Raw genomic sequence first — 25950 nt, 5'->3', positions numbered from 1 at the left:
TTAATTTTAAAAAGTCTATAACAATAATGTTAGCAAAAACAAGGCTAAAATTATTTTTTATTTATTCATTTATGTATGAATGCTCTGTCTGCATGTACCACCTGCATGCCAGAAGAGGGCATCAAATTCTTTTTTATAGATGGTCATGAGCCACCATGTGGTTGCTTAGAATTGAACTCAGGACCTCTGGAAGAGTAGACAGTGCTCATGACCCAATAAATAAGGCCTACCTAGATCATTCTATGCTGCTTATAAGGAAAACAGATACTTTGGGTTCAACCACTTGTCACCAAATTCAAGAGCTTGTCTCCTGTCCATTGTAAGCCACTGAGTTCAGTTTTACAGAGTTTTATTCTAGACAGTTCTGTGTAAATCGCCGTGTGCTGTTTGAGCACACTAAGAGCTTGGCTCTGGGAATGGATTTGGCCCTTCTACTTCTGACACAACCATGTTTTCCTCAAAATATACTCCAGGCTCCCTTTCCTGAGGCAGGATAGCCATCTGATACTGTGACAAGGACAAAAAATGACACAACAATGATTTTATTGTTTGTTTATTTTTGTGTTTTGAGACAAGGTTTCTCTGTGTATCCTTGAAGGTCCTGGACTCATTTTGTAGATCAGGCTGGCCTCGAACTCATAGAGATCTGCCTGCCTCTGCCTCCCAGAGTGCTGGGACTACAGGCATGCGCCACCATGAGCAGCCAACAGAATCAAGATTAAAGGCATTATTTATCTCATTATATATGTTGCTTATGTTTATTCAAAACTAAAAGTATGGCTATGGTAAATATCGCTATGTGTTGCGTGAAGACTGTCTTGTCTTTTTTATAAGGTTTCCCTGAGAGCTTACCAACCCCATGTTTAACAGGGCATATAAAGGTGGCACTACATGTGTAGCTTAGATTCAACTTTCTTTATTAAAGCGGTGACATTCAGCACTGTCTTCCAAACCAAAACCTTGCCACCCTCATGACATCAGCTGAGCTGCTCGCAGGAGATTGTCATACTACCTAGGTTTGCTGTGTTAGTATCACTGTGTCTCATAAGATGGCTGGATATTTTTCTGTAATACACAACGTTTTTTTTCTATGCCCGCCCTTTCTCTTAGTAAAAATGCAGAGACTTACTATATTCATTAACAGCTTCAGGCACTATAGCCGGGCAGACACTCAGCTGTTCTAACCTGACAATACTGGCCTGGCTGCTTCCCAAGCAAGGGGCCCACTGTCTGCCGTCCTAGTCTCATCCTGGCACCTCCTTATTCATCTGTGTCTCTGTGATGACTCTGCCCCCCCCCCCCTCTCTCTCATCCCTACCTGGGGCCCCTCACTGGGATCAGAAGTTCTGCCTTAACTTTCTAGGCCAGCTATTGGCCAGTCAGCTCTTTATTTGACCAATCAGAAGGTGATGGAGACCAGTGTTTACAAAATCCTAAGACAGGAGGAGCTTCACGATGATTACAGTGCTGAAGTCCAGACCTCTGAGTACAGAAACCAGCCTGAGAATACGCAGTGCGAAAACATCCTCCAACATTTCTCTAGAGTGGAAAAGAAAGCAAGAAAACGTAAGCATGTTACAAAGATCTGACAAATTACATAAGGTCTATAAAAGGTCAAAGTTCAATACACTGATGCCAAGCCTCTGCTTGAAGAACTGGAGTTGCTGGTGCACACTCCATGCGAGTGGCTTACAGATTACAAGGACTGGCTTAAAGAAGGAATGTGTGTGTCTAGTCAGAGTTTTAAGTTTCTGGTTTTGTCCCTTATCCTGTGGCGCGTCTAAGGAGGATTCTCTCTCTGGGATCTGAGTCTCACCTCAACTTTCTAGCCATATGGGTCTATTGGAGCTCCCTAAAGAAGCAGAACTGATGATAATAATATACATAGACAAACGTGTGCGTGTGTGTGTGTGTTTGTGCATGCATGCACTCGAGTGTGTGTATGGGACTATTATAGTAGCTCACAGGCTGTGATCCAGGTAGTCTAGCAATGACTATCGCCCAGTAAAAACAAGTTGTTCAGTCCACAAGGCTGAGTGTTTCAGTCCATGTTAGAATCAGGAAGAAGTAGGTTCTATGCAAGCAGAAGAATGCCTCACCGTCAGAGTAGATGAACTTGGCAGCAAGAGTGAGGGCAAGCAGGCAAAAGAGCGTTGTGTCCTCCTTCCAGTCCTTCTGTGTGAGCAGCCGTGTGTTGTGGACGCTATGGCCTTGACCTAGGGGGAGAGTCTTTCTACCTCAAATGGTCCAATCAAGAAAAGTTCCATGCAGATGTGTACGTCCAGTTCATGGGTTTTAGTTGATTCCATATGTAATCAGTTTGAAAGTCAAGCTTAGCCATCACAAAGGGAACACAGGGTCTCTTGAAAGGTGCGACTTGAGTTCTGAGTGGGCCCAGTGGAGGGCCTCAGCCATGCGTGAAGATGTGGGACTGCTGCCCGCTGCACGGCCCAGGAGCCCGCCTTATCAGACCCCTCCTCTCCCCAGCTGGCACAGTCCAGACTGCTCCCTTCTCAACACGAAGCAGCAGCGAGGGTTGTCACAGCCTTTCCCCTGACAGCAGATGGTGTCTGGGCGGGATCGGGGTAGTGCTGAAGGCTGGAGGAACACAGGCAGGCAAAGAAGTCAAAGCTGGCTTCCCAAGATGGCAGCTTCCTGTTCTCAGAAAACATTGTGGGGAAGAACGCAGGAGGATATGAGGGCAGGTACCTAAACAGGGACCAGAGGGAGAAAGGGAGGACCCAGGGGCCCTGTAAAACACACAAGCCAAGAAAACTACCAGCCGCAGGGCCCCAGACAACCTGAAGGTTTAAAGCTGTTGTTTTCCCTTTCTTTGCACTTGGGTCGTCATTATCTTCATGTCCCATAGACAACCATCCATACCCCTATTATACAGGCAACCCGTGTGTACCATGGGAGGTGTTTTGTGACTGTTGGGGTTTGTGTATGCCTGTGCTTCTGTGTTTTCCTTAATGCCAAGGAACCAGTTCCCGCTATAAGCCACCCTCAATCCCTGCTGCTGTTGAGTCAGGCATTTGCTTTTTATGTCCTCCTCTCATTGAAGTTTCTCAGGCTCCCCAGCCAAGGAGCCAAGAGCTGAGAGCTATAAAGAGGATCCCGGGGTGGCCTTGGGTCATCCCTCCAGGCAGCAGATGTTGTGGGCAGCCTTGCGCCCTGCCTGCCTCTGTACGTGTGTGTCTGACAGCGGGGTGTTCAGAGCTCCACTCATACACCACTCCTTAGGAATCCATGGATTGGAATGTTTTCTAAGTGACTGTTACCAATTTGAAGTTTTAGACTGGACTTGCTTGTTTAAAACAGATACAAAGAGCCCCTCTTTTGAAGGAAGGTGTAGTATGAAGCTCTGTGTACTGGGGGATCCAATTAGTTTACCTGCCCCTGTATTTGCTGAACTTCTAAGCTCCCTGAAAGTAATCAGCCTGAAGGAACATTCCTTAAAAAAAAAAAAAAGATATATTATTTATTAATGTTATGTATGAGTGTTTTATCTGCATGTACACCTGCAGGCCAGAAGAGGGCATCAGATCCCATTACAGATGGCTGTGAGCCACCATGTGGTTGCTGGGAATTGAACTCAGGACCTATGGAAGAGCAGGTGGCGCTCTTAACCACTGAGCCATCTCTCCAGCCCCCTGTGTGAACATTCTATAGCTATAGAGCGTCTGAAATCCCTTTATGTAGGCGAACCCTCTGGGGCAGGAAGCAGGTTTGTTGGTTTTCCACCCCACCTCACACAGATTCCGTCAGAGCTGCAGGAAGACAGACAGAAGCCCTCAGGAGGGATGTGCAAAGTATGTAGCAACTTGGTGGTCCAGCCTTTCGTCAGCCCATACATGCTGAAAGAGAAGCCAGGGGCTAGTGAGATGATCCAGTGCGTAAAAGTACTTGCCGCACAAGCTCGATGACCTGCGTTCAACGCTCCCCAGAACCCACAAAAAGGTAGAAAGAGAGTACCAGCTTCCCAAAGTTGCCCCCTGAGTTCCCCAACCTCCCCAACACAAGAGGGTAGATGGCAGCTCTGGCAGAAGCTGGGCCAGCAGAGCCATGGAGAGTGACAACAAGGAGCTGGGGACGGTGGCAGTGTGCCTCCCAGGACGGAAGCATTCAAAGATTTAAACAACTAACATGGCTGCAGGTCATCCATGGATGAGTGAACAGAAAAATGAATGGACAGAGAGAGTTGGATGGGTGAACTGGTGGGTAGGAGGTGGGACTGATACGGTGGATGGGAGATAGATGGTGAGAGAGATGACAGAGGGAGGGACGTGTAGAAGGCAGAAGAAATGAGCAGGAAAAAAGTAGATTGGAGTGGAAAGTCTGAGGGCAACTTGGGTGGGTGGAAGGAGGACTGGGTGGGGACAGGCAGGTGGGGCGGGGTGAGGCTGTCTGTGCGCTGACCTGGTGCTCTGGTCTCCCACAGGGAGTTTCCTGGTCCCCTACGTCATCATGCTCATCGTGGAGGGGATGCCACTCCTGTACCTGGAGCTGGCCGTGGGGCAGCGCATGCGGCAGGGCAGCATCGGCGCCTGGAGGACCATCAGCCCCTACCTCAGCGGTGTCGGTAGGTGGGACCGTTTCCTGTGCCCCTGACAGATGCGTGTTCCTGGGCATCGCAGGCGTGCAGGCTGCTGTCCATGAGCAGGACCTGTGACTGGGTGGACTGACAGCGCAGGGAGGGAGGGCCGCCATGGAACTTGGGCAGAGAGGGCCCTGGATTCTGACTCCCACATGCAGCCTCCAGGGAAGCTCCCACCTCAGGACATCGCCTCTCTGGACTTAGCTTGAGACCCTGTGAATGATTGGACATACTTTGTGACGTAAGAACATCTATCCAGCCCAGCCACCTTACCTGTTGGGGATGCTTAATGTTTGCCTGATGCTGAACATAGCACTCGAGTGTGTGAGCGCACCCCATCTTCACCACACCACTTGGGGGCCTTGCGACATCGACACCACGAGTGTTGGCAGAGTTTGGAAACCAAGGCACCTGTGCACACCAGGTGGCTTCAGTTCCCAGCATACCTTTCCAGAGTGACCTCCACATGCTCTCCTCTGATACCTCCAGGAAGACACGGATCGCCTCTGTAAAAGCCCAGGATCCAGGGCCATCAATGGCGACAGTGATTCCCCAACCCCGGAAGGGGAGCAACTGTTCAGGAGCAAGGAGGGGGTCAGTCCTTTAGCATAGGAAAGAAAACATCTGGAACCCTAAGGGGCACCGACACCAACTTACTGGCCAGATTTCCCAATGGTGGTGGTGCTGATGTACTTACTCCCACCAAGGGCAGCAGCTTGAAAAACGGTCCAGGGTACCCGTGGGATGGAGGAGCTGGGGACAGTGCTGCTAGAGGCCAGCATCAGGCCACTCCAGAGCAACCTGGCTGCACACATGCCCTCTGTCTACAGAGCTACCCTAGGCCCTTCACAAGTCTGACCAAGGCAATGGAGCTGGTCTCCCACCCTTCGTGCCTCTGCTAAACTCCATTCCTCCTAATAACAGGGGGATGGGCCTGTCCCCAGTGACTCAACCTAGTGTAAAGGGAATTAACTGTCATATGGGGCAAGGGGTGACACTTCTCTCATGGTTCTGCCGGGTGGTCTTTGTCTCAGTTTCCTCTTCTGTGAAATGGGAAAAATACTGTTGTGGAAATCAAAGACGCATTGTGGTGGTTTGGATGAAAATGGCCCCCATAGGCTCAGAGGGGACACTGTTTGAATGGATTAGGAGGTTTGGCATGGTTGGAGATTGTGTGTTGTTGGTGGCGGGCTTTTGGGTTTCAAAAACCCAAGGTGGTCCCAGTGTCTGTCTTCCTGGTGTCTTCAGCGCCATCTCTCAGTTACCGTGTCTGCCTGCGTGCTGCCATGCTTTCTGCCTTGACACGGACTAACCCTCTAAACTGCACATAAGCCCCAGTTAAACAGTTTCTTTTATAAGAGTCGCTGTGGTCATGGTGTCTCTTCATGGCAACAGAACACTAAGATACACGCATATCAAGCACAGAACCCAGGACCTAACACTTAGATGTCAAAAAAAAAAAAAATGTGTGAGACGTTGGGAGAAGAAGCTCTGGAAACAATCCACAGGTGCGAGGTCATGTTTAGAATAAACTTGGAGGGGAAGCTCTCCTGACCTGGGTGGCCCCATCCCATCTGCCCCAGGGATGCTCACACCTTGGGCTACCTATAACTGCTCCTCAGCATGGCCTTCTTGTCCTTTCAGGCATTGCTAGCTTGGTGGTCTCCTTCTTGGTCTCTGTGTACTACAATGTCATCAACACCTGGGCTATATGGTACTTCTTCCACTCATTCCAGGTGAGCAGAGGCCTGCTAGGTGAGCCAGATGACAGACAACAGCGGGAGAGGATGCGGGCCTTCCCTCTGGGAGGAGTGGGAAAGTTTGTGGGTTGTAACATGAAGGGAGCATGGCGGGGAAAGGCACACTTTCAGTCATCCATTGGACTTTGTTTCTGACACCCTAAAGGGAGAAACACTGCTCTAGAAAATAGGAGGTGGAGGCAGTTGGTAATTGTCTGTGGGAACATCCAGGTCAGAGCTGCACACCAGCTCTCACATCCACTAGAAGGCCCGCTTGGAGCGAGGGTTTCAGTGGGTTGAGTACCCTGGAGTGCAGACCTGGTAAAGCAGCCTTGGCCCACTAGAGAATACCACTGAGCCCCGGGCTGTTCCCTGTGAAATGTGGTCTTGAAGCCATGCGCTTTCTCAGGTTTACCTCTATTGGTGGCAGCTTTTTGTCCTATAAATCTGACCTCATAGAATCAGACCCTGCTCAACAAGGCATCTACCGTAGCAGGGGCTTACTCCCATACCGCCCGCAACTTTGATCAGATTTGGGTCTTTTTCTCAGTGCCCGTCAGTACTGCTGAGCAGCTGGTCTGGAGTTACGATCATCGTCAGACATCACTTTAATTTCTTTTTGGGTGCCAAAGAACCCTGTTCAAATCACCTAAAGCAGAAAGAAGAGGGTTTCATGCCAAGCTTAGAGCCCAACTGTGGAACTAGGCTCCCTGGCCCAGGGGCCTCAACAGTGTCAAGGCACTGGACCTCCCTTCCCCTTGTGCCACACCCAGCAACCATGGGATGGAACATTTGTCTATATACTTTTTTTCCTCCTTTGAGACAGGGGTTCTCTGTGTAGCCCTGGCTGTCCTGGACTCACTTTGTAGACCACACTGGCGTTGAACTCACAGAGATCCGCCGGCCTCTGCCTCCCAGAGTGCTGGGATTACAAGCTGCACCACCACGCCCAGCTCTGTCTATACTCTTAAGGTTGTCCTAATGAGTTGGCTTATGGAAGGTGAAAGTAGACTGACTGTTGCTTTCTCTGGCTTATTCAAGGTTTTTTGTTTTGTTTTTAGTTAAAAAAGTTGTCTATGAGTGTTTTGTCTGCATGTATATCTGTGTACTACATTCAAACAGTGCCCATGGAGGTCAGAAAAGGGCATCAGATCTCCTGGAACTGGAATTATAAACGGTTGTGAGTACCATGTGGGTGCTGGGAATTGAACCTAGGTCATTTAGAGGAACAACCAGCACTCCTGACGGCTGAGCCATCTCTCCAGCTCCGTCACTAACAAGTTCTGACCATCCCAACAATGCTGCGAGACCGCTGAGCCATCTCTCCAGCTCCATCACTAACAAGTTCTGACCATCCCAACAATGCTGCGAGAGTTTGGAGTATAAGCTCCTAGTTTGGCTGCTGAAGTGATGCTGGGCAGAGTTCTCCTGTTGTAGATGGTCTAGTCACTGTCCAGATACTATCAAAGAGTCTTCTAGACCCATAAGGCAGTGCAGTGGTCCTCAGAAACCACCCGCAGAACTCAAATAAGTAGCAACCCTTATTAGCCAGCTTCACTAGATCAAAATATCCTAGACACTAAGTTATAAAAAGAAAAGGTTTGTTAACTTGCAATGTGGTCTCTAATAAAGATGAAGTTTAGTGGAGCATCATAGCCTAAGTGCATATAGCAGGGGATAGCTACAGTGAAACCAGAATAGGAAAGGATAGGCAGGCTTCCTCAGCTCACTCCAATGGTTTCTTCCTTGACTCCACCTCCTAAAGATCCACAGCACTTCCTCATCCAGGAGACACAGCCTCTGGGTGTGAATCTTTGGGAAACGTTCAACGCCCAGTACAAACCAGTCATCCTCCATGCCATCCATATCTCCGGTAGCCCAGCCCCTCGTCAGCCTCAAAGGCTGAAACCGTTTGCCACTGGGGATCAGCCTCCTTCCCCTCCAAGATTTCTCTGCCAAAGCTATATCCCACCATCTCACCAAGCCCTTGACTCTTCCTCATCTCTCCATTGACTCTCACTCCATTCCAAAGGATCCCCTGCCATGGTCCGTCTGCCCACTGAACAGCAACCGCACCGGCTACGATGAGGAGTGTGAGAAGGCTTCGTCCACGCAGTACTTCTGGTACAGGAAAACGCTCAACATCTCGCCGTCCATCCAGGAGAACGGAGGCGTGCAGTGGGAGCCGGCGCTGTGCCTCACCCTGGCCTGGCTTATTGTCTATCTGTGCATCCTTCGGGGCACCGAGTCAACTGGCAAGGTGAGCTGGGGAGCGTGACGGTGCTGTGCCTGGATGGGTTGGCCATGAAGAGATAGGCACCTGTCCTAGTTAGCTTTAACAGTCAACTTGACACAGCCCAGAGTCACCTAGGAAGGGGGAGACACAGTGAGGGGGTTGCCCAGACTGGCCTGTGGACATGTCTGTAGGGGATTTGATTATTTAGTATGTTCATTTTGATCAAGTTTACTCCATCATTTTATCATCAATTTATAAACATGCTAGCGTCCAAAACCTCTCATTTATATAACATTATGTCAGCAAGCTGATGGTGGCCTTATTAGTTGGTGTGACACGTGTCCTGGGTGGGTGCTCCTACATTGCATAAGAAAGCATGAGCCTATGAGCAAACCAGCTTCAAATCCCTTCTTGAGTTCCTTCCCTGACTTCCTTCAGTGATGCACTGTGACCTAAAACTATCAGCCATGTAAACCCATCCCTCCCCTAAGTTGCTTTTGTTTAAAGTGTTTCGTTACAGCACAGGAAGTGTCCCCGTCCCGCGGGTTTAGTTATTCGGGTTCTCGAAGGGGGTCGCGGCCTGTAAATAAGAATGGGCGGGAGAGAAGACATGACTCTTGAAAGGTTGGTCTTATCAAGAGTCATTTACTGAAAGCAGGTGTATGATTTTTAAAGTGTGTTTCAGGAAGGGCGGGGGAAGGAGGGAGAGCAGTGGGAGAGTACAGAATCTTCTGGGGTAGGAACCCCTGGGACAATGTATGGGGCGGGGGGAGGAGACAGGTGGCCCCGTGGTCCTCTCCCAGAGAGCACAGCACGTCGGATGTTCATGTACCGTGACTCCTGTGAAAGGCTACAAAGCCACGGTACGCTGAGTGTTCCTTTTCTCAGGGCCAAGTTCCCTCTCCTGGGGCCAAGCACGACGTTTGCGGTTTGTCCGTTGCCAGGCAAAATGTTTGATAAGTTCTTTCTGTATAGGCTGGCTGCAAAGGGTCAGCTGGAGTTCAACGCAACCAAGGTCTCTCAGCTCAGCCAGGGTCTCTCGGCTCCCAACAAGGAAGGAAACTAGGACGGTGCCTTAATAAACTATGGTGCTCATAGAGAGCCATGGGAAAATGGGCGCCACGGTAGACTAAGGCTGTGTTCACAGAGGCTGGTGGGGAGAGGGAGGTGGGGTGGGTGGGTGGGGGAGGGTCATGCAAGATGTTTTTAAACTAAAGACCTTGAGCACAAGGACTGTCGGCAAGGGTCACCTCAATCCCACACTGAACATGGCTGCTAGGCGTACCTCCCTGACAACCTCCGGGGTCCTTTTTGTCACTGGTGTCTCCTGTGGCAATGACTATCAAGCAGTCACACACGAGGACCTTTCATAGCCTCCTGGCTTTGTTTACTTTTATGTTAGAGTTACTAAGGGGGACTCCATATCTATCCTGAAAACTTTCCAACCCTATAAAAAGAATTTTAGTACCTTTTCCAGCTGTTGCCAGGTGGTAGTGGCGCACGCCTTTAATCCCAGCACTTAGGAGGCAGAGGTAGGTGGATCCCTGTGAGTTTGAGGCCAGCCTGGTCTACAGAGCGAGTCCAGGACAGCCAGGGATACACACAGAGAAACCCTGCCTTGAAAAAAAAAAAAGCACAACAAAACAAAACAAACAAACCTTTTCCAGCTGTTACCAGCTGTGGGCAAACTCCTAAAACATTTGATACAAAGACTGTGCCATGATCCATGCAAACACCATCTTCCTGGTGACATAAGCAGGCGCTTGGCTCTATTTCTAAGTTAGCTGTGCTGTGCTCTGGTGGGTGGGGGGGGGCGGGCAGCATTAGACCTCATAAAAAAGCTTCCCTTGGGTGATTTTAGCGCTTAATTATTGAGCACTCACAGGATTTATATTATTGATTTAATTTTGTATATTTTAAATTAAAAATTCCGTAACAACAGTATCTTCATTTCAATGATATGTATGTTGACAATGCCGGATGACCTCCCCTGCTGTGGCACAGCCATTCCCTCTGCTCCTGGGTTCCCACAGGTGGTCTACTTCACTGCATCGATGCCCTACTGTGTGCTCATCATTTACCTGGTTCGCGGCCTCACACTCCACGGAGCCACCAATGGCCTGGCGTACATGTTCACACCCAAGGTATGGGCTGCCAGGGGAGAGGTCCTAACTGTGCTGCTACCTGTTTTGGTCCCTTTTGGTATGCCTGGGGGAAAATCATAGGCCAGGGAAGCCTAAGGCTGAGCCAAGGGCTGTGGGTGCTTTAAGGGCCTGAACCACCTCCCCATACAGGCCGTTCTCAGCCCTGTGCTTTCTGGAACATTAGATCCCAGTTCCGTTCCTCCTACACCTTGACTGCCCTAATGACCAATGCCAGTCCCTCCCTTCTGCCCTTTCCTGTCCCAGGTCTCACCCAGAGTCCTGTCTAGATGCTGGTCACAGGTGCCGCTCCAGAGATCTCCCTTATCTGTGTCCTTCCTCCTTGGACCCTTTCCCCGCAGGTCACCATGATCCCTTCCTCATCCCTCTCCAGGCCAGTGTTCCTCAATAGAAACAGCGCGCATCACTCATTTAGCAAATCTTGTGCCTGGAGACAGATGTCTGTAGCAACCACCCTTCTGTGGACTCCCTCAGTGTGACAGCATTCAGGCCTGGGGAGTGTTAACCCCTTAGCTCTTAGCTTTGTGGTTTTATAGAGGGTATCCAGCAACAGAAGCAATTTGTAGTCTTCAACTCTTCACAGCCTTTGCTGTCTTTGAGACCTCTCCCTACTCCTACTCTCTCTTTGGAACCTTTTAGCTGCCCTCTCACTGCTGCTACTTTAAGGATAGTGGTGGCAGTGGCGGTGGTGGTGGTGGCGTCCTCTGTGGTGTCCTGTGTCCTTTGGACGCTCCTGTCACTTTCACAATCTCTTCTTCCCACTCTAATAATGATGAAGGTGAAGAGCAGATGTTGCATGAGCTCTTCTGGAAAGGCTGAATAGACGCTGTTTATCCTAGATAGGGCACCAACAACATACAAAAGACTCAAGTCTGTACAAACCTAGCTTACTGAACCAGTGCGTTTATTAGGGTCACTTACAGGGGCAGCTGCATCACAGAAGAGCCTGGAGAAAAGTAAGGAAGGAAATGTTGTATAGGCAATGGCTCATAAAAGCTGCATTCCCAGAGCACCCTACGCAACTTGTCACTTCTCTCCAGCATCTATTCCCGCTTTGAAATCCTGGCGAGTGGCCTAGTGTTTCACAGGTCTCTTGACTCTTCCTGAACCTTGGGGAGCCACCCTCCAGGAGGAAATAACTAAACAATAGACAAGAAAACTTCACGCACGGGAGACTTCATGAGGTCTAATGCTGCACCATCAGAGAATAGCACAGCTAACTCAGAAACTGAGCCAAGTGCCTGCTTATAGAGCCAGGGAAAGAGTGTGTTGTGCAACTGAAGTGCTGTGTTTGCACCACTAACAAATTGTGAGTCCCAAGATAGCGAACTGTAAAAACCTGTTTCTCGTTGTGGTGTGGCTCAGCCTTTGATCCTAGAGCTTTCTGTTCACTGTAAACAAGTCCTTATGGTGTGGCTCAGCCCTAGCAAACACCTTTAATCCAAGAGATTTCTGTAAACAGGATTAAATAAAGTTAACCTTAGGCCAAGAGTCAGAAAAAGCAACCAACTGACAGGGATTAGGCAGAGAGGAGGGACACTGAGGCATTTACAACAGCATGGAGAAATAGGAAGAGCCTTTTCCTTCTGGAACATGAGCTAAGCAGGAAGAGCTTTATCTTTCTGGGACTTCGGCTGAGTTGGAAGGTCAGCTGGGTGCTTTATGTGCCCCCCCCCCTTTTTTTCGTTTTGTTTTTTGTTTTTTTGTGTGTGACAGAGTTTCTCTGTGTAGCCTTAGCTGTCCTGGACTCACTTTGTAGACCAGGCTGGCCTCAAGGTCACAGCGATCCGCCTGCCTCTGCCTCCCCGTGCTGGGATTAAAGGCGTGCGCCACCACGCCTGGCTTCTCTGCCTCTTTTGAGCTTTCACCCCTGCATCTGGCTCCTGAGTCTTTATTGGTAAAATCAAACAATTAGGACTTTCTCTATAGCAACAGGCTCCCCGGGCAAATAAGTGATTTTTTACTTTAAAGAATTTTTACCTTAAATGCGTTGGTGTTTTCCCTGAATGTGTGTCTGGGTGAGGGTGTTGGGTCCCCTGGACCTGGAGCTATAGACAGTTATAAACTGCCATGTGGGTGCTGGGATTGAACCCAGTCCTCTGGAGGAGCAGCCAATGCTCTTTACTGCTGATGTATCTATCCAGTCTCAACAGGCCTTCTCGGCCAGCGGGGAAAGTGTTTTCCCTCTGGCACAGATGGAAATGGTTGTGAGAATTCAGCCAGTGTTGTGAAGGGAAACTGTACTTTGAAAGTTGTTTCAGTCAAGGCCTTAAAGGTGCCTTCCTCATAGTGATGTGCTTTGGCTACCAATGGTTTTGAGGCAGTTGTAGCTTCCTCAGAGTGGACAGAGCAGCTAGACTAGGATGAGGGCAATCTGGCTTGTTTTTTGGCTGATAATGTCTGAAGAGAATGAGGCATCTGGGAAGTGCCTGGTATCTTTTGAATCAGGGATTATTTTACCTGAGATTGAGTGACGTGGTTTCACTCACAAGTAATTAACTGAACATAAGTCAGGTCTAGACAGCTGGGGAGGTTGGGGGGTAAATTTTTCCCTCTCTGAGCCTACTTCTCCTGGGAGGGGGAGTCTTGGATTGGGGCCCAGGATTCCTCAGTCCTATCCCCATTGGCCCTCCAGATGGAGCAGCTAGCCAACCCCAAGGCTTGGATCAATGCAGCCACACAGATCTTCTTCTCTCTGGGCTTGGGGTGTGGCGGTTTGATTGCTTTTGCCAGCTACAATGAGCCTTCCAACGACTGCCAGAAGCACGCCATCATTGTATCCATCATCAACAGTACTACTGCCATATTTGCCAGCATTGTGACCTTCTCCATCTATGGCTTCAAGGCCACCTTCAACTATGAAAACTGCTTAAACAAGTGAGTCTAAGCTGCCCCTCAGAGCCTTGAGCCTCCAGGGGGAAGGCAAGGCTCCAAAGCTCTGAGCTGAAAGGGTGACTGGGAAATCAAGGGATAGACAAAAGTCACCAACCAGTGTGGGGGCCTACAGAGTGAGGTTCAGCTCTCTTTTCTCAATAGCCAATGCTGACCTTCTGTAGCACCAGAAACTGAGGGACCATAAAGCTAAGGCTGCCTTGCAGGGAGTAGGCGGTTTAAGGCGGTCACTGCACTTAGCAGAGGAGAGTACTGAGCAAACAATGCTGGTGTCTTCAGTCCCATTTCCCATCTCAAGTATAACCGAGACCTCTCTAGCCAAGTCTCAGAAACTACACTACTGTCCGTGGCTCCCGTCAAACAGAGGACCATCTTTCAGATGCTAAGGTGTCCAGTAGGGTGGTCACTTACCATAAGTAGCTATCTCTACACTAGGACCAAATGTAATAGAAGCCAATGTATATTCAAATAACTTGCATATTGATACGAACTTAAGTTTAAGTAGTTCTAGCTGGGCAGTGGTGGTGCACGCCTTTAATCCCAACACTCGGGGGGCAGAGGCAGGTGGATTGCTATGAGTTCAAGGCCAGCCTGGTCTACAAAGAGAGTCCAGGACAACCAAGGCTACACAAGAAACCCTGTCTTGAAAAAAAAAAATTTAAGTGGTTCTAATATTACTTGGTTACTCAGAAGCACTAGGCATACCCAAGTGTGGTGTTACCTTTCTACCAGCCCATGCAGTTTCATCACACATCGCTGGCCCAGATGTCGAACAGCCTCACTGTAGGGACAGGGTCCCTGTCCTCATCTCTGCTCAGATCTGAAGCCTCTGTACAGAAATTCATGGTTGCCCTTCCTTTATTTTTTCTTTCTTTTCTTTTCTTTTTTTTTTTTTTTTTGTGGGGGGGTGTTTGGGGTTTTGTTTTGTTTTTTCAAGACATAGTTTCCCTGTGTGGCCTAGCCTCAAACTCACAGGAATCTGCTTGCCTCTGCCTTCCTGACTGCTAGGATTAAAGGTGTGTGCCCCCTTAGCCCTCCCTTTCAAAGCATCACTAGCCCAGCCTCTCTCTCCTCACTGAGGTTCTCAGAGGCGTTAGGGCCAGTGGCCTCTCAGTCACAACGGTCAGGGTGACGGTCTGCTCTCCAGGGCCAGTGGCCTCTCAGTCACGACGGCCAAGGTGATGGTCTGCTCTCCAGGGTGATTCTCCTTCTGACCAACTCTTTTGACCTTGAGGACGGCTTTCTGACAGCCAGCAACCTGGAGGAGGTGAAGTCCTACTTGGCATCCACCTACCCAGACAAGTACAGCGCCGTATTCCCACACATGAGAAACTGCAGCTTGGAGTCTGAGCTGAGCACGGTAAGAGGCCTGGGCAGGGTGGGGACTGACTCTAGCCACACAGTCCATGAGGACCTGAAGGAGGACAGGACGCTGGACTACTGTCCCTGCAGCAGCTGAAGCAGACACTGGCCTTCTGCTCTCCCAGCTGCCACTAGGAACCCTTTCCCCTGGAGAGCTCCCCTAGAGTCTGAGTCCTCCTTCCTTCCCTCATCTCTGCTGAAGTTTCACAAACTCAGAGAAGGCAGAGGGGAAGGTAACAGACACACACACACACACACACACACACACACCATTTCTCAAATGCTGCAAATGTTTCATCATTTGGAGGCACACACACACACCACACGCCACACACACACACATACACATACACGCCACACACACACACATACACACACACCACACAATCATTTCTCAAATGCTGCAAATCTTTTGTTATTTGGAGGTACACACACGCACACACACACACATACACACACCACACACACACCACACACACACACCATACACACACATCATTTCTCAAACACTGCAAATCTTTTGCCTTGACCTAAACTTTTCTTTACCTGAAACTTGCTTTATACCAGTCTGGCCTTGAATTCAGGGATATGTTTGCCTTTGTCTCCTGGGACTAAAGGCATGTCTGCATTCCAGCTAGATCACACAGACCTAGGTCTTTGGATGTCTTTGCTAGGTCTAGGTCTTTGCTCTTGCCATAGCAGCCATAGCAGAAAGTCAAGGTCAGCAACAAAGCTGCAGACAGAGAGCAACGTACAGGGCCTTGAACCACCCTTGACAGGGGAGGCAGTACATGAACTGCATGATCGTCTCCTTGGTTGGACCAGGAGGACATGCACACAGTGTGTGGACCACGCTTGCCCAGAGAACTAACTGATGTCAACAGATGATCTTAGTCCACCCTCTGCCATTGGGGTGGACAAATAAAAAAGATGGGACAACAGAAATTGAACTGCTTTTTTCCTCTTGGAAACTCTTTCCACTCTTGAGAGTTTCTCGTGCTTTTCCTTGGTTTCTCACTTTCCTATACTTTTTCTGTTTTGAAGACAGGGTTTCTCTGTGTAGCCCTGGCTGTCCCAGAACTTCCTCTGTAGACCAGGCTGGCCTTGAACTCACAGTTCTGCCTGTCTCTGACTGCGCTGAGTGATGGGATTAAAGGCCTATGTCATCATGCCTGGCCCTCTGAAATACTTTTTAAATTAACTTAACCCCAACAGGAGCTTCCAGTCCCTCCCACTCACCTACCCTTTCCCCAGCCTCCCCCTTTGTCCCCAGAGAAGAGATCTCCCATGGATATCAAGTCCCCTTGTCATATGAAGTTGCAGGAGGACTGGGTGCACCTTCTATGGAGGCTAGACAAGGGAACGGGACCCAGACGGAGGCAACAGTCAGAGAAGCTCCTGATCCTGCTGTTAGGAGTCCCATATGGCGACCAAGCTGCACATCTGTTATATAAGGTCTAGGTCCAGCCCATGTATGGTCTCTGGTTGATGGTTCAGTCTCTGTGAGCCCCTACCAGCTCAGGTTACTTGATTCTGTAGGTGTTTTGTAGCGTCCTTAGCCCCTCTGGCTCCTGCTGGGTGAATCCTCTCAGGAGGACATCCATACTAGCCTCCTGTCTGTGAGCATAGCAGAGTGTCACTAACAGTGTCAGGGCTGGGCTCTTTCTCATGCCATGGGTCTCAAGTTGGCTGAAGTAATTCCTAATAAAGGCTGCATCTTTACTTTTAATTGGCAAGAAGAGATAATGAACTCAGGGCCACTGCTTCAGGCCAATCTTTAATGACTCTGAGTGTCCAGCACCTTAGGACCCTGGGTAAAGCCTATTGGAGTAAAAAAAAAAATCCCCTCATTCTCAAAAATTCTGCACAGCAGTAGTAGTAAGAATGACACACATCAACTTTTTTTTTTTTTTTTTTTTTTTTTTTTTTTTTTTTTTGGTTTTTCGAGACAGGGTTTCTCTGTGTAGCCTTGGCCATCCTGGACTCACTTTGTAGACCAGGCTGGCCTCGAACTCACAGCGATCCGCCCGCCTCTGCCTCCCGAGTGCTGGGATTAAAGGCGTGCGCCACCACGCCCGGCTACACATCAGCCACCGGTATGCCACTAAACTGACCTATATTCCTATATTAGTTAATCAGGTTGCCACAACAAAATATCACAGATATTCCTCATATTTCTACTGGTTTCTGGTGAACGTTTGCTCCCAGGATCAGTGATTTTTCTCTCTGTGTTCCTTTACTGGGTTAGGACTCCACCCTTTAAGCCTTACCTAACTTTAGTGACCCACTCTAAGGTCTTGTCTGAAAGCAGTCACTTTCGGGGTAGAAGTTTCAACATTAAGAATTCAGTTGCATAGCACTTGTGAATCTGCCAACACATATACATCATCCTTGAAGAGCAGAAGTTCCCAGATGCTGGTCATTCTGGTGCATAGTGATCATCTTCCTGTTGTTTTCTGAACCCTGGTTTGTGGACTACTGGCTTAATTTCTAGCAGTCCCGTGATTGGTCTAAACCTACCCACTCAGGACCCTTCATAGATGCCAAAAGGGACTTGGCGTCCAGCAGAAGTAGTAGGCTCAGCGTCCATAGCAGGTCGCAAACACAGGAATGTGACCACCAAGCAACCCTGAAGGCCTCAGTTCTGGCATTGGAAACAAAGATCCAAATGGGATTTTGTAGTATTTTATCTAAAAGTTAAGTTGGGGCAGGGAGCAGAATGCAGGGTTCAGGGTGTGTGTGCATGTAGGCGTGTGTGTGTGTGCATGTAGGCATGTGTGTGTGTAGGTGTACATTGGCCAGCTATTTCTAGCCAGTCCAGTTGAGCCTCAGGACCTGGACAGAGACAGAGGAGATAAACAGGCTTAATATAAGGACAGCTCTAAGGTCCCAACAGTGAACGTTTGTAAAAAAGACTATCGGCGTGTTCACCTAGTGTCATTTCCCCACTCTCAGGCTGTCCAGGGCACGGGCCTGGCCTTCATCGTCTACACGGAGGCCATTAAGAACATGGAAGTGTCCCAGCTGTGGTCAGTGCTCTACTTTTTCATGTTGCTCATGCTGGGCATGGGAAGCATGGTAGGGACAGGAACGGCCATCCTCACCCCTCTGACGGACAGCAAGCGCATCTCCAGCTTCCTGCCCAAGGAGGCCATTTCAGGTCAGTTCACCACGCAGAGGGGGCAGGGTGTGGGTGCGCTGGGAAAAGCAATACAACCAGTGTGGGGTCCCTCCGGAGCCATGTGCTTCTAAGCCAGCTCTAGAAGGGCTGTGGGAGTCTCTGTGCTCTACATCCAGGACGGGTAACACAAGGCTCCATCCCCTTCATGTTCTCACCCTGTACTGGAAGCTACACCCTCTTCACTCAGAACCTCCTGCCACTTGGCATCTCTCCTGGGACTGGGTACCTGCAGCCCAGTGTATGCGCTGCCCCTAGCTGAGTTCTCCATGCGCTGACATCCCCTGCACAGCAGCTCCTACAGCTCATGTGGGCGAACCTACCCTCCCAGGAACACCAGGGACCTGTGGCTCCCGCTGCCATAAGCACGGGGCGAGCGTAGGGAGGCTGAGAGACAAGCGCTGCTCTTGTGTCCCAGGTCTGGTGTGCCTCGTCAGCTGTGCCATCGGCATGGTGTTCACCATGGAGGCTGGGAACTACTGGTTTGACATATTCAACGACTACGCGGCCACACTGTCCCTGCTGCTCATTGTGCTGGTGGAGACCGTAGCTGTGTGCTATGTGTACGGGCTGAAGAGGTAAGGACCCCAGACCCTCCTCCACTGGGGCACGTAGGCTGCAGCGCCACACTCATGAGACAATCATCCTGAGAGACCAGAACTGTCCGTTGTTCTTTGTCCTCTGATCTCAGCTAACCCTTGCTTCCCCCGTCGGCCTGCAACTAACAGCTTTGTTCTATTACCTGCTTTTCGTTTTGCATGGTAGCATGTTTCCCTGTTGCCCTGCTGTACTCACGGCTTCCTGGGTGCGGTGGGGACTCTGCCCTAGGATTAGACTCTGTGATATTCCACAACTATCTGAACTTTTCAAGAACCCTGAACCAGAGTCCAGTTAGAAAACGCAGCCTCAGCCAGGCGTGGTGGTGAGCACCTTTAATCTCAGCACAGAAGGATCTCTGAGTTCAGAACCAGCTTGGTCTGCATTGGGGTCCTAGAATGCAGATGTCCCTTGGCGTTCTAGGGACTACACGCTGAGACCTACTAGTGTGGAGTCTGAGTCTCCATTTTCCATCAATCAGCAACAAGGAACCCTTGAGAACCTCAGGCCTCAAGTCCCCCAGCCCTGCTGAGTGAGTCACAGAGGGGACTCAGGGGCCGGCTACTGTGTGCTGTTCGAGTGTGATCTGGGCCAAAGGGCTGTGCTGTGCCATCCCTCCCTCTTCCTCAGGTTTTTATCATGATCTAAAGTGGTTTGGGGCTTGGGTCAAAGCAGTCAGGAAACTCTAAAAGTCAGGCTGTCCGATGAGAAGCACCCCCACACTCTATTGAAAAACCAGGGTCCCATGAGATGCTGAAGCATCACCAGTGGCCAGCTGCCTCCTGGATAAGTTAGGTAAAACCAGCATGGTGGCTTCCCCAGGACTCGGGGTCTGTCTGAAAAATGCTTGGAAACCTACAAGAGGGTTTGATTTGTAGCACTGGGATTTCTATTCTTTCCTCTTCTGAAGCCCTTAGTTTGGTTGCCAGTTTCTGGATTAGCCACTATGGAAATTTTCAGGGAGAAACAGACCGGTCATGGAGTATGGTTGTTTCAGAGTAGAAGAAAGTTAAAGTGAGGTCTGAACTTCAGCTCCCTGGGGGTGACATGACTGGAGAGAGGACAGTTATATCACAGGAATCTTGGGAAGGAGGGAAAAGCGAAGGGAGCCTTGTCTGTGCTGCAGACCATGGCCAGGAGGAGCCTTCAGCTCACTCGGGAGACATCGCCATCTAGTGGCCTCCCGGAAACAATGACAGACTCCTCCTCACTCTGCTGGGGCAGCTCCCCTTACCTTTCTCTGTTCAGAAGGGAAGAGGAGAGAGACAAGAGGTCTACAACACTCTCTGACCTCTGTCCTGGTGTGCTCACTGCACATTCCTGGTGGGAAGCTAGAGCCCAGTTCAGTCAGCAGTAGGAAGGAGCAGGCCGACTGCCCAACCATGCATGGGCAGACAGACACAGGGAGGCAGGTGGCTGCGGCTGCTGACAGTGGCATCCTATCTGGCCACAGGCCACTTGCCTAGGCAGCAGGTCTGAGGCCATCCAGGCTCTGAGCGCCCTCATCAAATTCCATCAGAGCCCTGGCCTGCAGCCTCTCCCCTGAAAAATGTAGAGTTGCTCAGGCCCTGAAGTGCCAAAGTGCCTTTAAACAAGCACATATTAGCATTGTAACCTATAGGAGTGACCCATCAAATCCATGCAATGCTGTTGCTATGTGTAGGCCGAGTAAGAAAGAGAAGAAAGCAGATTGCAGTCAGGAGAAGACAGACAGTGGTCTTTGGGCTGCAACCTAGCAGCTTTGCTCTTGAGGTACCTCACCTGCTCTGGGGTGCCAAGGCCAGGCCTTTGCAAGCAGAGTGACTGCTCTGAGACCATCTCCAGGACAGCAGAGTATACTTGGAACTATCTCTAATGGACTGAATGGGTGGGCAGAGACCAATGTTCCCTCGCCCTGTGGACTGAGCAGACTGGCTTCCCCTCCTCAATGTCCCACCTTCTTTTAACCAGCCTCTGGTTCACACCAGTAGCCTTCCACTGAAGGCCAACAGCAGGGAGATGCCCCACGACTCCTTCCTTAATGGTCACCCCACACCTCAGGCAGCCTCAGCCTTTTCTGTTCACCTCAACACCTCCTCAGGACAGGAAAGGATCAGGCAGGTACAGGGTCACGGTCAAACCTAACTGGTAACCAGAACAGCATCTTCCCAAGTGTGGCAGGCATGCGAACTGGAGCCCCTCCCTCCAGAGCATGAATAAACCCAGCCCCTCTCCCCCTGTGGTCCAAACAGATTTGAAAGTGACCTTCGGGCCATGACTGGCCGCACCCTCAACTGGTACTGGAAGGCCATGTGGGTGTTTGTGAGTCCACTGCTCATCATCGGCCTCTTCATCTTCTACCTGAGTGACTATATCCTCACGGGAACGCTGCAGTACCAAGCCTGGGATGCCGCTCAGGTACCTGATATTCCTGCAGGGCTGGGGAATAGAGCAGGGCCCACAGTGTCACCTCAGAACACAGACCACCAGTTCTCGGACCCAAGGCACCATTGCTGTGGTTTGGGGAGAGCACAGGTGGTAGCATGGGAACATGTTTCACAGATGCTCGACCTAGTACAGCACAACAGGTTGTGGGGTTTTCAACTACGGTGTGCGCAGGCAGCAAGGTGTCACCTCCACGGCATCCCTGTGGACCTTTCCCCTTCTTCCCTCATAGGAGTTACACCTTACAAGCTTTACATGTTGAGAAAGCTCTATGGGTGAAGAGGAAAGGTGGGCGTGGCTTCCGTGCAGGCGGAGGTGCCGTACAGGGGGAGGGGTGCTGTGAGATGTGGCCTACAGGCCCACTCCTTCTCATGTTCCTTTTATTATCACACTGACAAAAATCCGGATAAACTAAATGCAGGGCGGGAAGACTTGGGCCACAGTTTCATGGGGGCTTTCTTGGGCGGAGTCAGAGTATCAAAGCACCGAGAATGTGAGGCAGACACATTCTTCACTCCCTGATAGACAGAAAACAGTGGGGAAGCCTCTAGAGACTGACACCCAAGGAATAGCCCCAGTTACCTGCTTCCCCAGCTGGGTCATACCTTCCTTTTGGTTTTTCAAGACAGGGTCTCTCTGTGTAACAACCCTGGCTGTCCTGGACTCGCTCTGTTGACCAGACTGGCCTCGAACTCAGAGACCCACCTGCCTCTGCCTCCCGAGTGCTGGGGTTAAAGGCCTAGATCCTACTTCCGAATGTTTCCAGAGCCTTTCAAAGCAGAACCAGCAGCTGGAGAAGCAGGCACCTGGGTATGGGGGAAGCATTTTATTTTCAGACCTCAACAACTCATAGCATTTCCCTTCCGTCTTTGGAATAAAGGCTGAAATAGTCTAGACTAGCCAAAATCTCTCCCGTCTCTTGCAGGGCCATGTGGTGACTAAGGATTACCCCACGTACGCACTAGCTGTCATTGGGCTTCTCGTAGCCGCCTCTACCATGTGCATCCCTCTGGTAGCCCTGGGGACTTTTGTCACACGCCACTTCAAGAACAGAGAGAAGTTTCTAGTCTCCTGAGATCTGGAGGTCCCACAGGCCTGTCGGTCACTCCCTGCCAAACACAGCTACTTCCTGTATAGTCAACAGGGAAGCTCTGCAGCTGCTCTTTACAGTCAAGTATTTTCTGCTTCCTGAATCCGCAAAGGAAACTTAATTCTCTGTATCACAGGATGACAGAAACCTAGCTACAGCCGTAAGTACTGTAGGCTTTTACTCTTGTTTGTTTTTAAAGACAAGACTCACTGTGCAACCCTGGCTGTCCTGGAACTCACTCTACACCAGACTGGCCTCGAACTCACAGAAATCTACTTCCCTTCATCTGTTGGGATTAAAGGCATGCGCCACCATCTCCCAGCGCCTTTTACTCTTTATCTTCCATAATATATACTTGTTGCCAGAACTTACACCCTTTTGTAGTATATATGCAATGTTAGCCTAGGATTAAACACACAACCCTCTTACTTCACGCCGTCTGCTGAGTACAGGCATGAGCCTCCATACCTGAACTTTCAGTATTTCTTGAAGGCTGTTTTAATGATGATTAAGTGTTTTGCTTCATCATTGAAGTGTATGGGCATGATATTCTTGACTGGCAGGTTTCTTTCTTTGTGGTTTGAACATTCTGATCGATCCATGTATTTACAGTATAACGGGTGCCCCCCTTCCGTGTGACCTGACTTGCTCCCTGGTGGAAGAGGAAAACAATGAGCTGTAGATGAATGAGAACTCGAGCAGGAAAGTCTAGAGTGCTGTACACAGCACAATAAAACCGGATGAAGATTTAGTAAAGGGCAAAATCTTTCACAGTTAATAGCCTGCTCTAGTGTACTAGATACACTCCCTATGTGACCCCTGATACTATGTTGTGAACCTCAAATAGAATAAATTTTATTGAACACTAAAGATGAAACCCTTGGAAACACATACACCCCTCACAAGGACCTTCCTCCTGTGCCAGCCCTGACGGCCATCTGCAGCCTTCTTTCCAGCAGTGGACACTGGCTACAAAGGTCAGTTTTGAAGATAATAATTGATTCTATAAGTCCCAGAACACTGGCACTTTGTAACCATCAGTTTCACTGTGCTTCTTAGGAGACCCAAGTTTGTGCGATCTGCTTCTTGCTGACAAGACACCACATGTGATGGGGTGACTGCTTTTAAATCAGTTTACTTTTAGGTGCATGAGGTGACATTTTTAACCCCAAGGCCAGGGAACTCATTCTACCCTTGCCCAAAATGGATTTCACAGGAAAATCACATGTTGTTTGCACTGGCTAAAAACCTTGATGGCACTATACAGCACACACCCTCTGCAGGAGTCACCTTGCTTTCTCTTTTTTTAAAGATTTATTATGAGTGCCCTATCTGCATGTACACCCGCAGGCCAGAAGAGGGCATCAGATCCCATTATAGATGGCTGGGAATTGAACTCGGGACCTCTGGAAGAGCGACCAGTGCTCTTATAACCACTGAACCATCTCTCAAGCCCCTAGGAGTCATTTTTAAAACCTCTCTCAAAGTCCTACAATTTAGAAAACACTTTGTTTAAACCAGTGTTCCTGACAGTTCTTTTCATAGACCCCTAGGTTTAAAAAAAACAAATAATGTGTAAGAAAGCTTATATTAATCCAGAACACTTAGAAACGTGCGTTCTGAAAAGGGTTTTGCTGAACAGAGAAAGAAAGTTGGAAGATTCAGGAAATGTGAGGAGCTCATGCTCTGCCCACAACAAGAAGGACTCTCAGCAGTGACAACACGGGGACAGACAGGAAGCCCCAAACACCGCAAACTGGGAAAATGGCATTCAAATCAGCAGGAGAGGGCTCCAGCATCCAGCAGGGGAGCAGATCAGCTGAATGCTATCCCACATGACCCCAAGGTCATCCCCTGGCCTCAGTAACTTCTAGTCTGGTCAAGTTACCAGTCAAAGCTGGTTTCTGAAGAAAGGCTAGCCTCCTCACTGTGAGAGCCAAGGCACAGCTAGGGAGCGGAGCTGCAGCTGACTCTGCAGGGTGCACAGGAAGGAGGAGAAACAAACCTTTTAAATTAAAAATTAAAAAAAGCAAGCACTGAGGTTTAAGCATCCCCTGAAATCAGCTGACAGTCTAACTCAGAACTGGCTGGAGAGAATGAGACCCAAAAGTGACAGCTGTCAAAAGCTGTCCTCTAAAGGGAGCACAATCGTGCTAGGAGAGCAACTGCAAACAACTAACAAATCATTCCCTCCCAGAACACACAGAATTTCACAGATCCATAAGGAAACAAGTGAAAGACCACAACAGGCTCCAAACAGGGCCCACATTTAAACCCAAAACTATGAAAAGATGGTCCATGCTCAGAGAAGTGAGGATGAGATGTGATTTCATACTGCACTGACACCGTGTGCTGCGACAGTGTCCCAGAGATATACGCCCTTATAGCACAAGAACAGCTCAGAGACAGGAGCTCCAGATACAACCACTGATCTGAGAACTGAGCTCAAAGGATCCATAAGGATAAATAAACAAAATTTTTTTTTATCAAATTCAAAAACAAAAACACCAGACGGGCGTGTGGTGCACGCCTTTAATCCCAGTACTTGGGAGGCAGAAACAGGTGGATCTCTGAGTTCGAGGCCAGCCAGGTCTTCAAAGCGGGTCCAGGACAGCCAGGGCTGTCACACAGAGAGACCCTGTCTTGAACAAAACAAACACAACCAACAAAAAAAGGTGAAAGAAAGCAGTCAGGCATGCTTATAATCCTAGCACTTAGGGGGCAGAGGCAGGAGGACCACAGGTTTGGAGACAATCTGGGCCACATAGTGAGACACTATCTTTAAAATTAGAACAACTATAAAAGAAAAAAGGATTGAGGAGGGGGTAGCTGGAGAGATGGCTCAGTGAATCACAACACTTACTGTGCAAGCATGAGGACTAGAGATTGGATCCCAGCGCCCATGAAAAAAGCCAGGTGTGGCCATGCACACGGTTCGCACACACGCTGGAGCTAGCCAGATGACTCGGTGGTTAAGGGTACTGGCTACTCTTGCAAAGAACCCAGATACAATTCCCAGGACACACATGGTAGTTCACAACTATGCATGACTCTAAGTGATCCAACACACTCTTTTGGCCTCTACAGGCATGCCTGTAGAGCAATGCATACATGCAGGTAACACACAAAACAAAAATCAATCTGTGTGTGTGTGTGTGTGTGTGTGTGTGTGTGTGTGTGTGTGTGTGAACAGTGGTAGTTCTCAGTGAGGGGACCATGGCTAATCAAGGTTGGCAGCATACGGCATTACCAGCAAAACCTTCTGTCCGGTCTCTCTCCCTCACCTTCCAACTTACCTGCTACCAGCATTCTGCTCACCTTTGTCCTGGTTAAGCTCCACATGGCCCAAGCAGCCCGGATTCCTTCCAATGTGCCAGCCTCTACCTCCCTGGTGTTCTCACTCTACTGGCTGCAGGAGGTATGTGTCCTGTACCTCATAAGTGATCCTGGTACTGATGCTTTTGTGAAATCTCTTCCTCTTGAATGAGTTAGAGCCACTGACTTTAGTGCAAAGGTACAGTCAAAGTGGTGGGCAACACTCCATCCTGACAGCAGACTCAATATTGCTGGCTGTGGAAAAAAAAATTATCGTCTGAAGGAATTACTGGCTTCAGTTCAGAGTCAGCATGGATGGCCACCCCAACCGGCACTGGCCACAGTGACCGTCATCTTG

General features: G+C 49.4%; 1 protein-coding gene across 1 annotated transcript in view; it reads left to right on the top strand.

Moving 5' to 3' along the window:
• The window catches only part of LOC127183928 (sodium- and chloride-dependent transporter XTRP3B), a 30930-nt gene extending 8568 nt beyond the window's left edge, over nt 1-22362 (top strand). The window contains exons 3-12 of the mRNA XM_051140059.1: nt 4442-4582; nt 6242-6333; nt 8369-8596; nt 10606-10716; nt 13370-13611; nt 14824-14986; nt 17944-18148; nt 18585-18744; nt 20995-21160; nt 22113-22362. Of these exons, the coding sequence (XP_050996016.1) occupies nt 4442-4582; nt 6242-6333; nt 8369-8596; nt 10606-10716; nt 13370-13611; nt 14824-14986; nt 17944-18148; nt 18585-18744; nt 20995-21160; nt 22113-22262 (1658 nt within the window). The 3' untranslated portion in view covers nt 22263-22362. The remainder of the gene's footprint in view (nt 1-4441; nt 4583-6241; nt 6334-8368; nt 8597-10605; nt 10717-13369; nt 13612-14823; nt 14987-17943; nt 18149-18584; nt 18745-20994; nt 21161-22112) is intronic.
• Nucleotides 22363-25950: the final 3588 nt, after the last annotated feature.

Source organism: Acomys russatus, chromosome 32 (genome assembly GCF_903995435.1).
Source record: "Acomys russatus chromosome 32, mAcoRus1.1, whole genome shotgun sequence".
Lineage (NCBI taxonomy): Eukaryota > Metazoa > Chordata > Mammalia > Rodentia > Muridae > Acomys > Acomys russatus.
The sequence above is the reverse complement of the archived record's forward strand: the minus strand, read 5'-3'. Positions and strand labels throughout refer to the sequence as shown.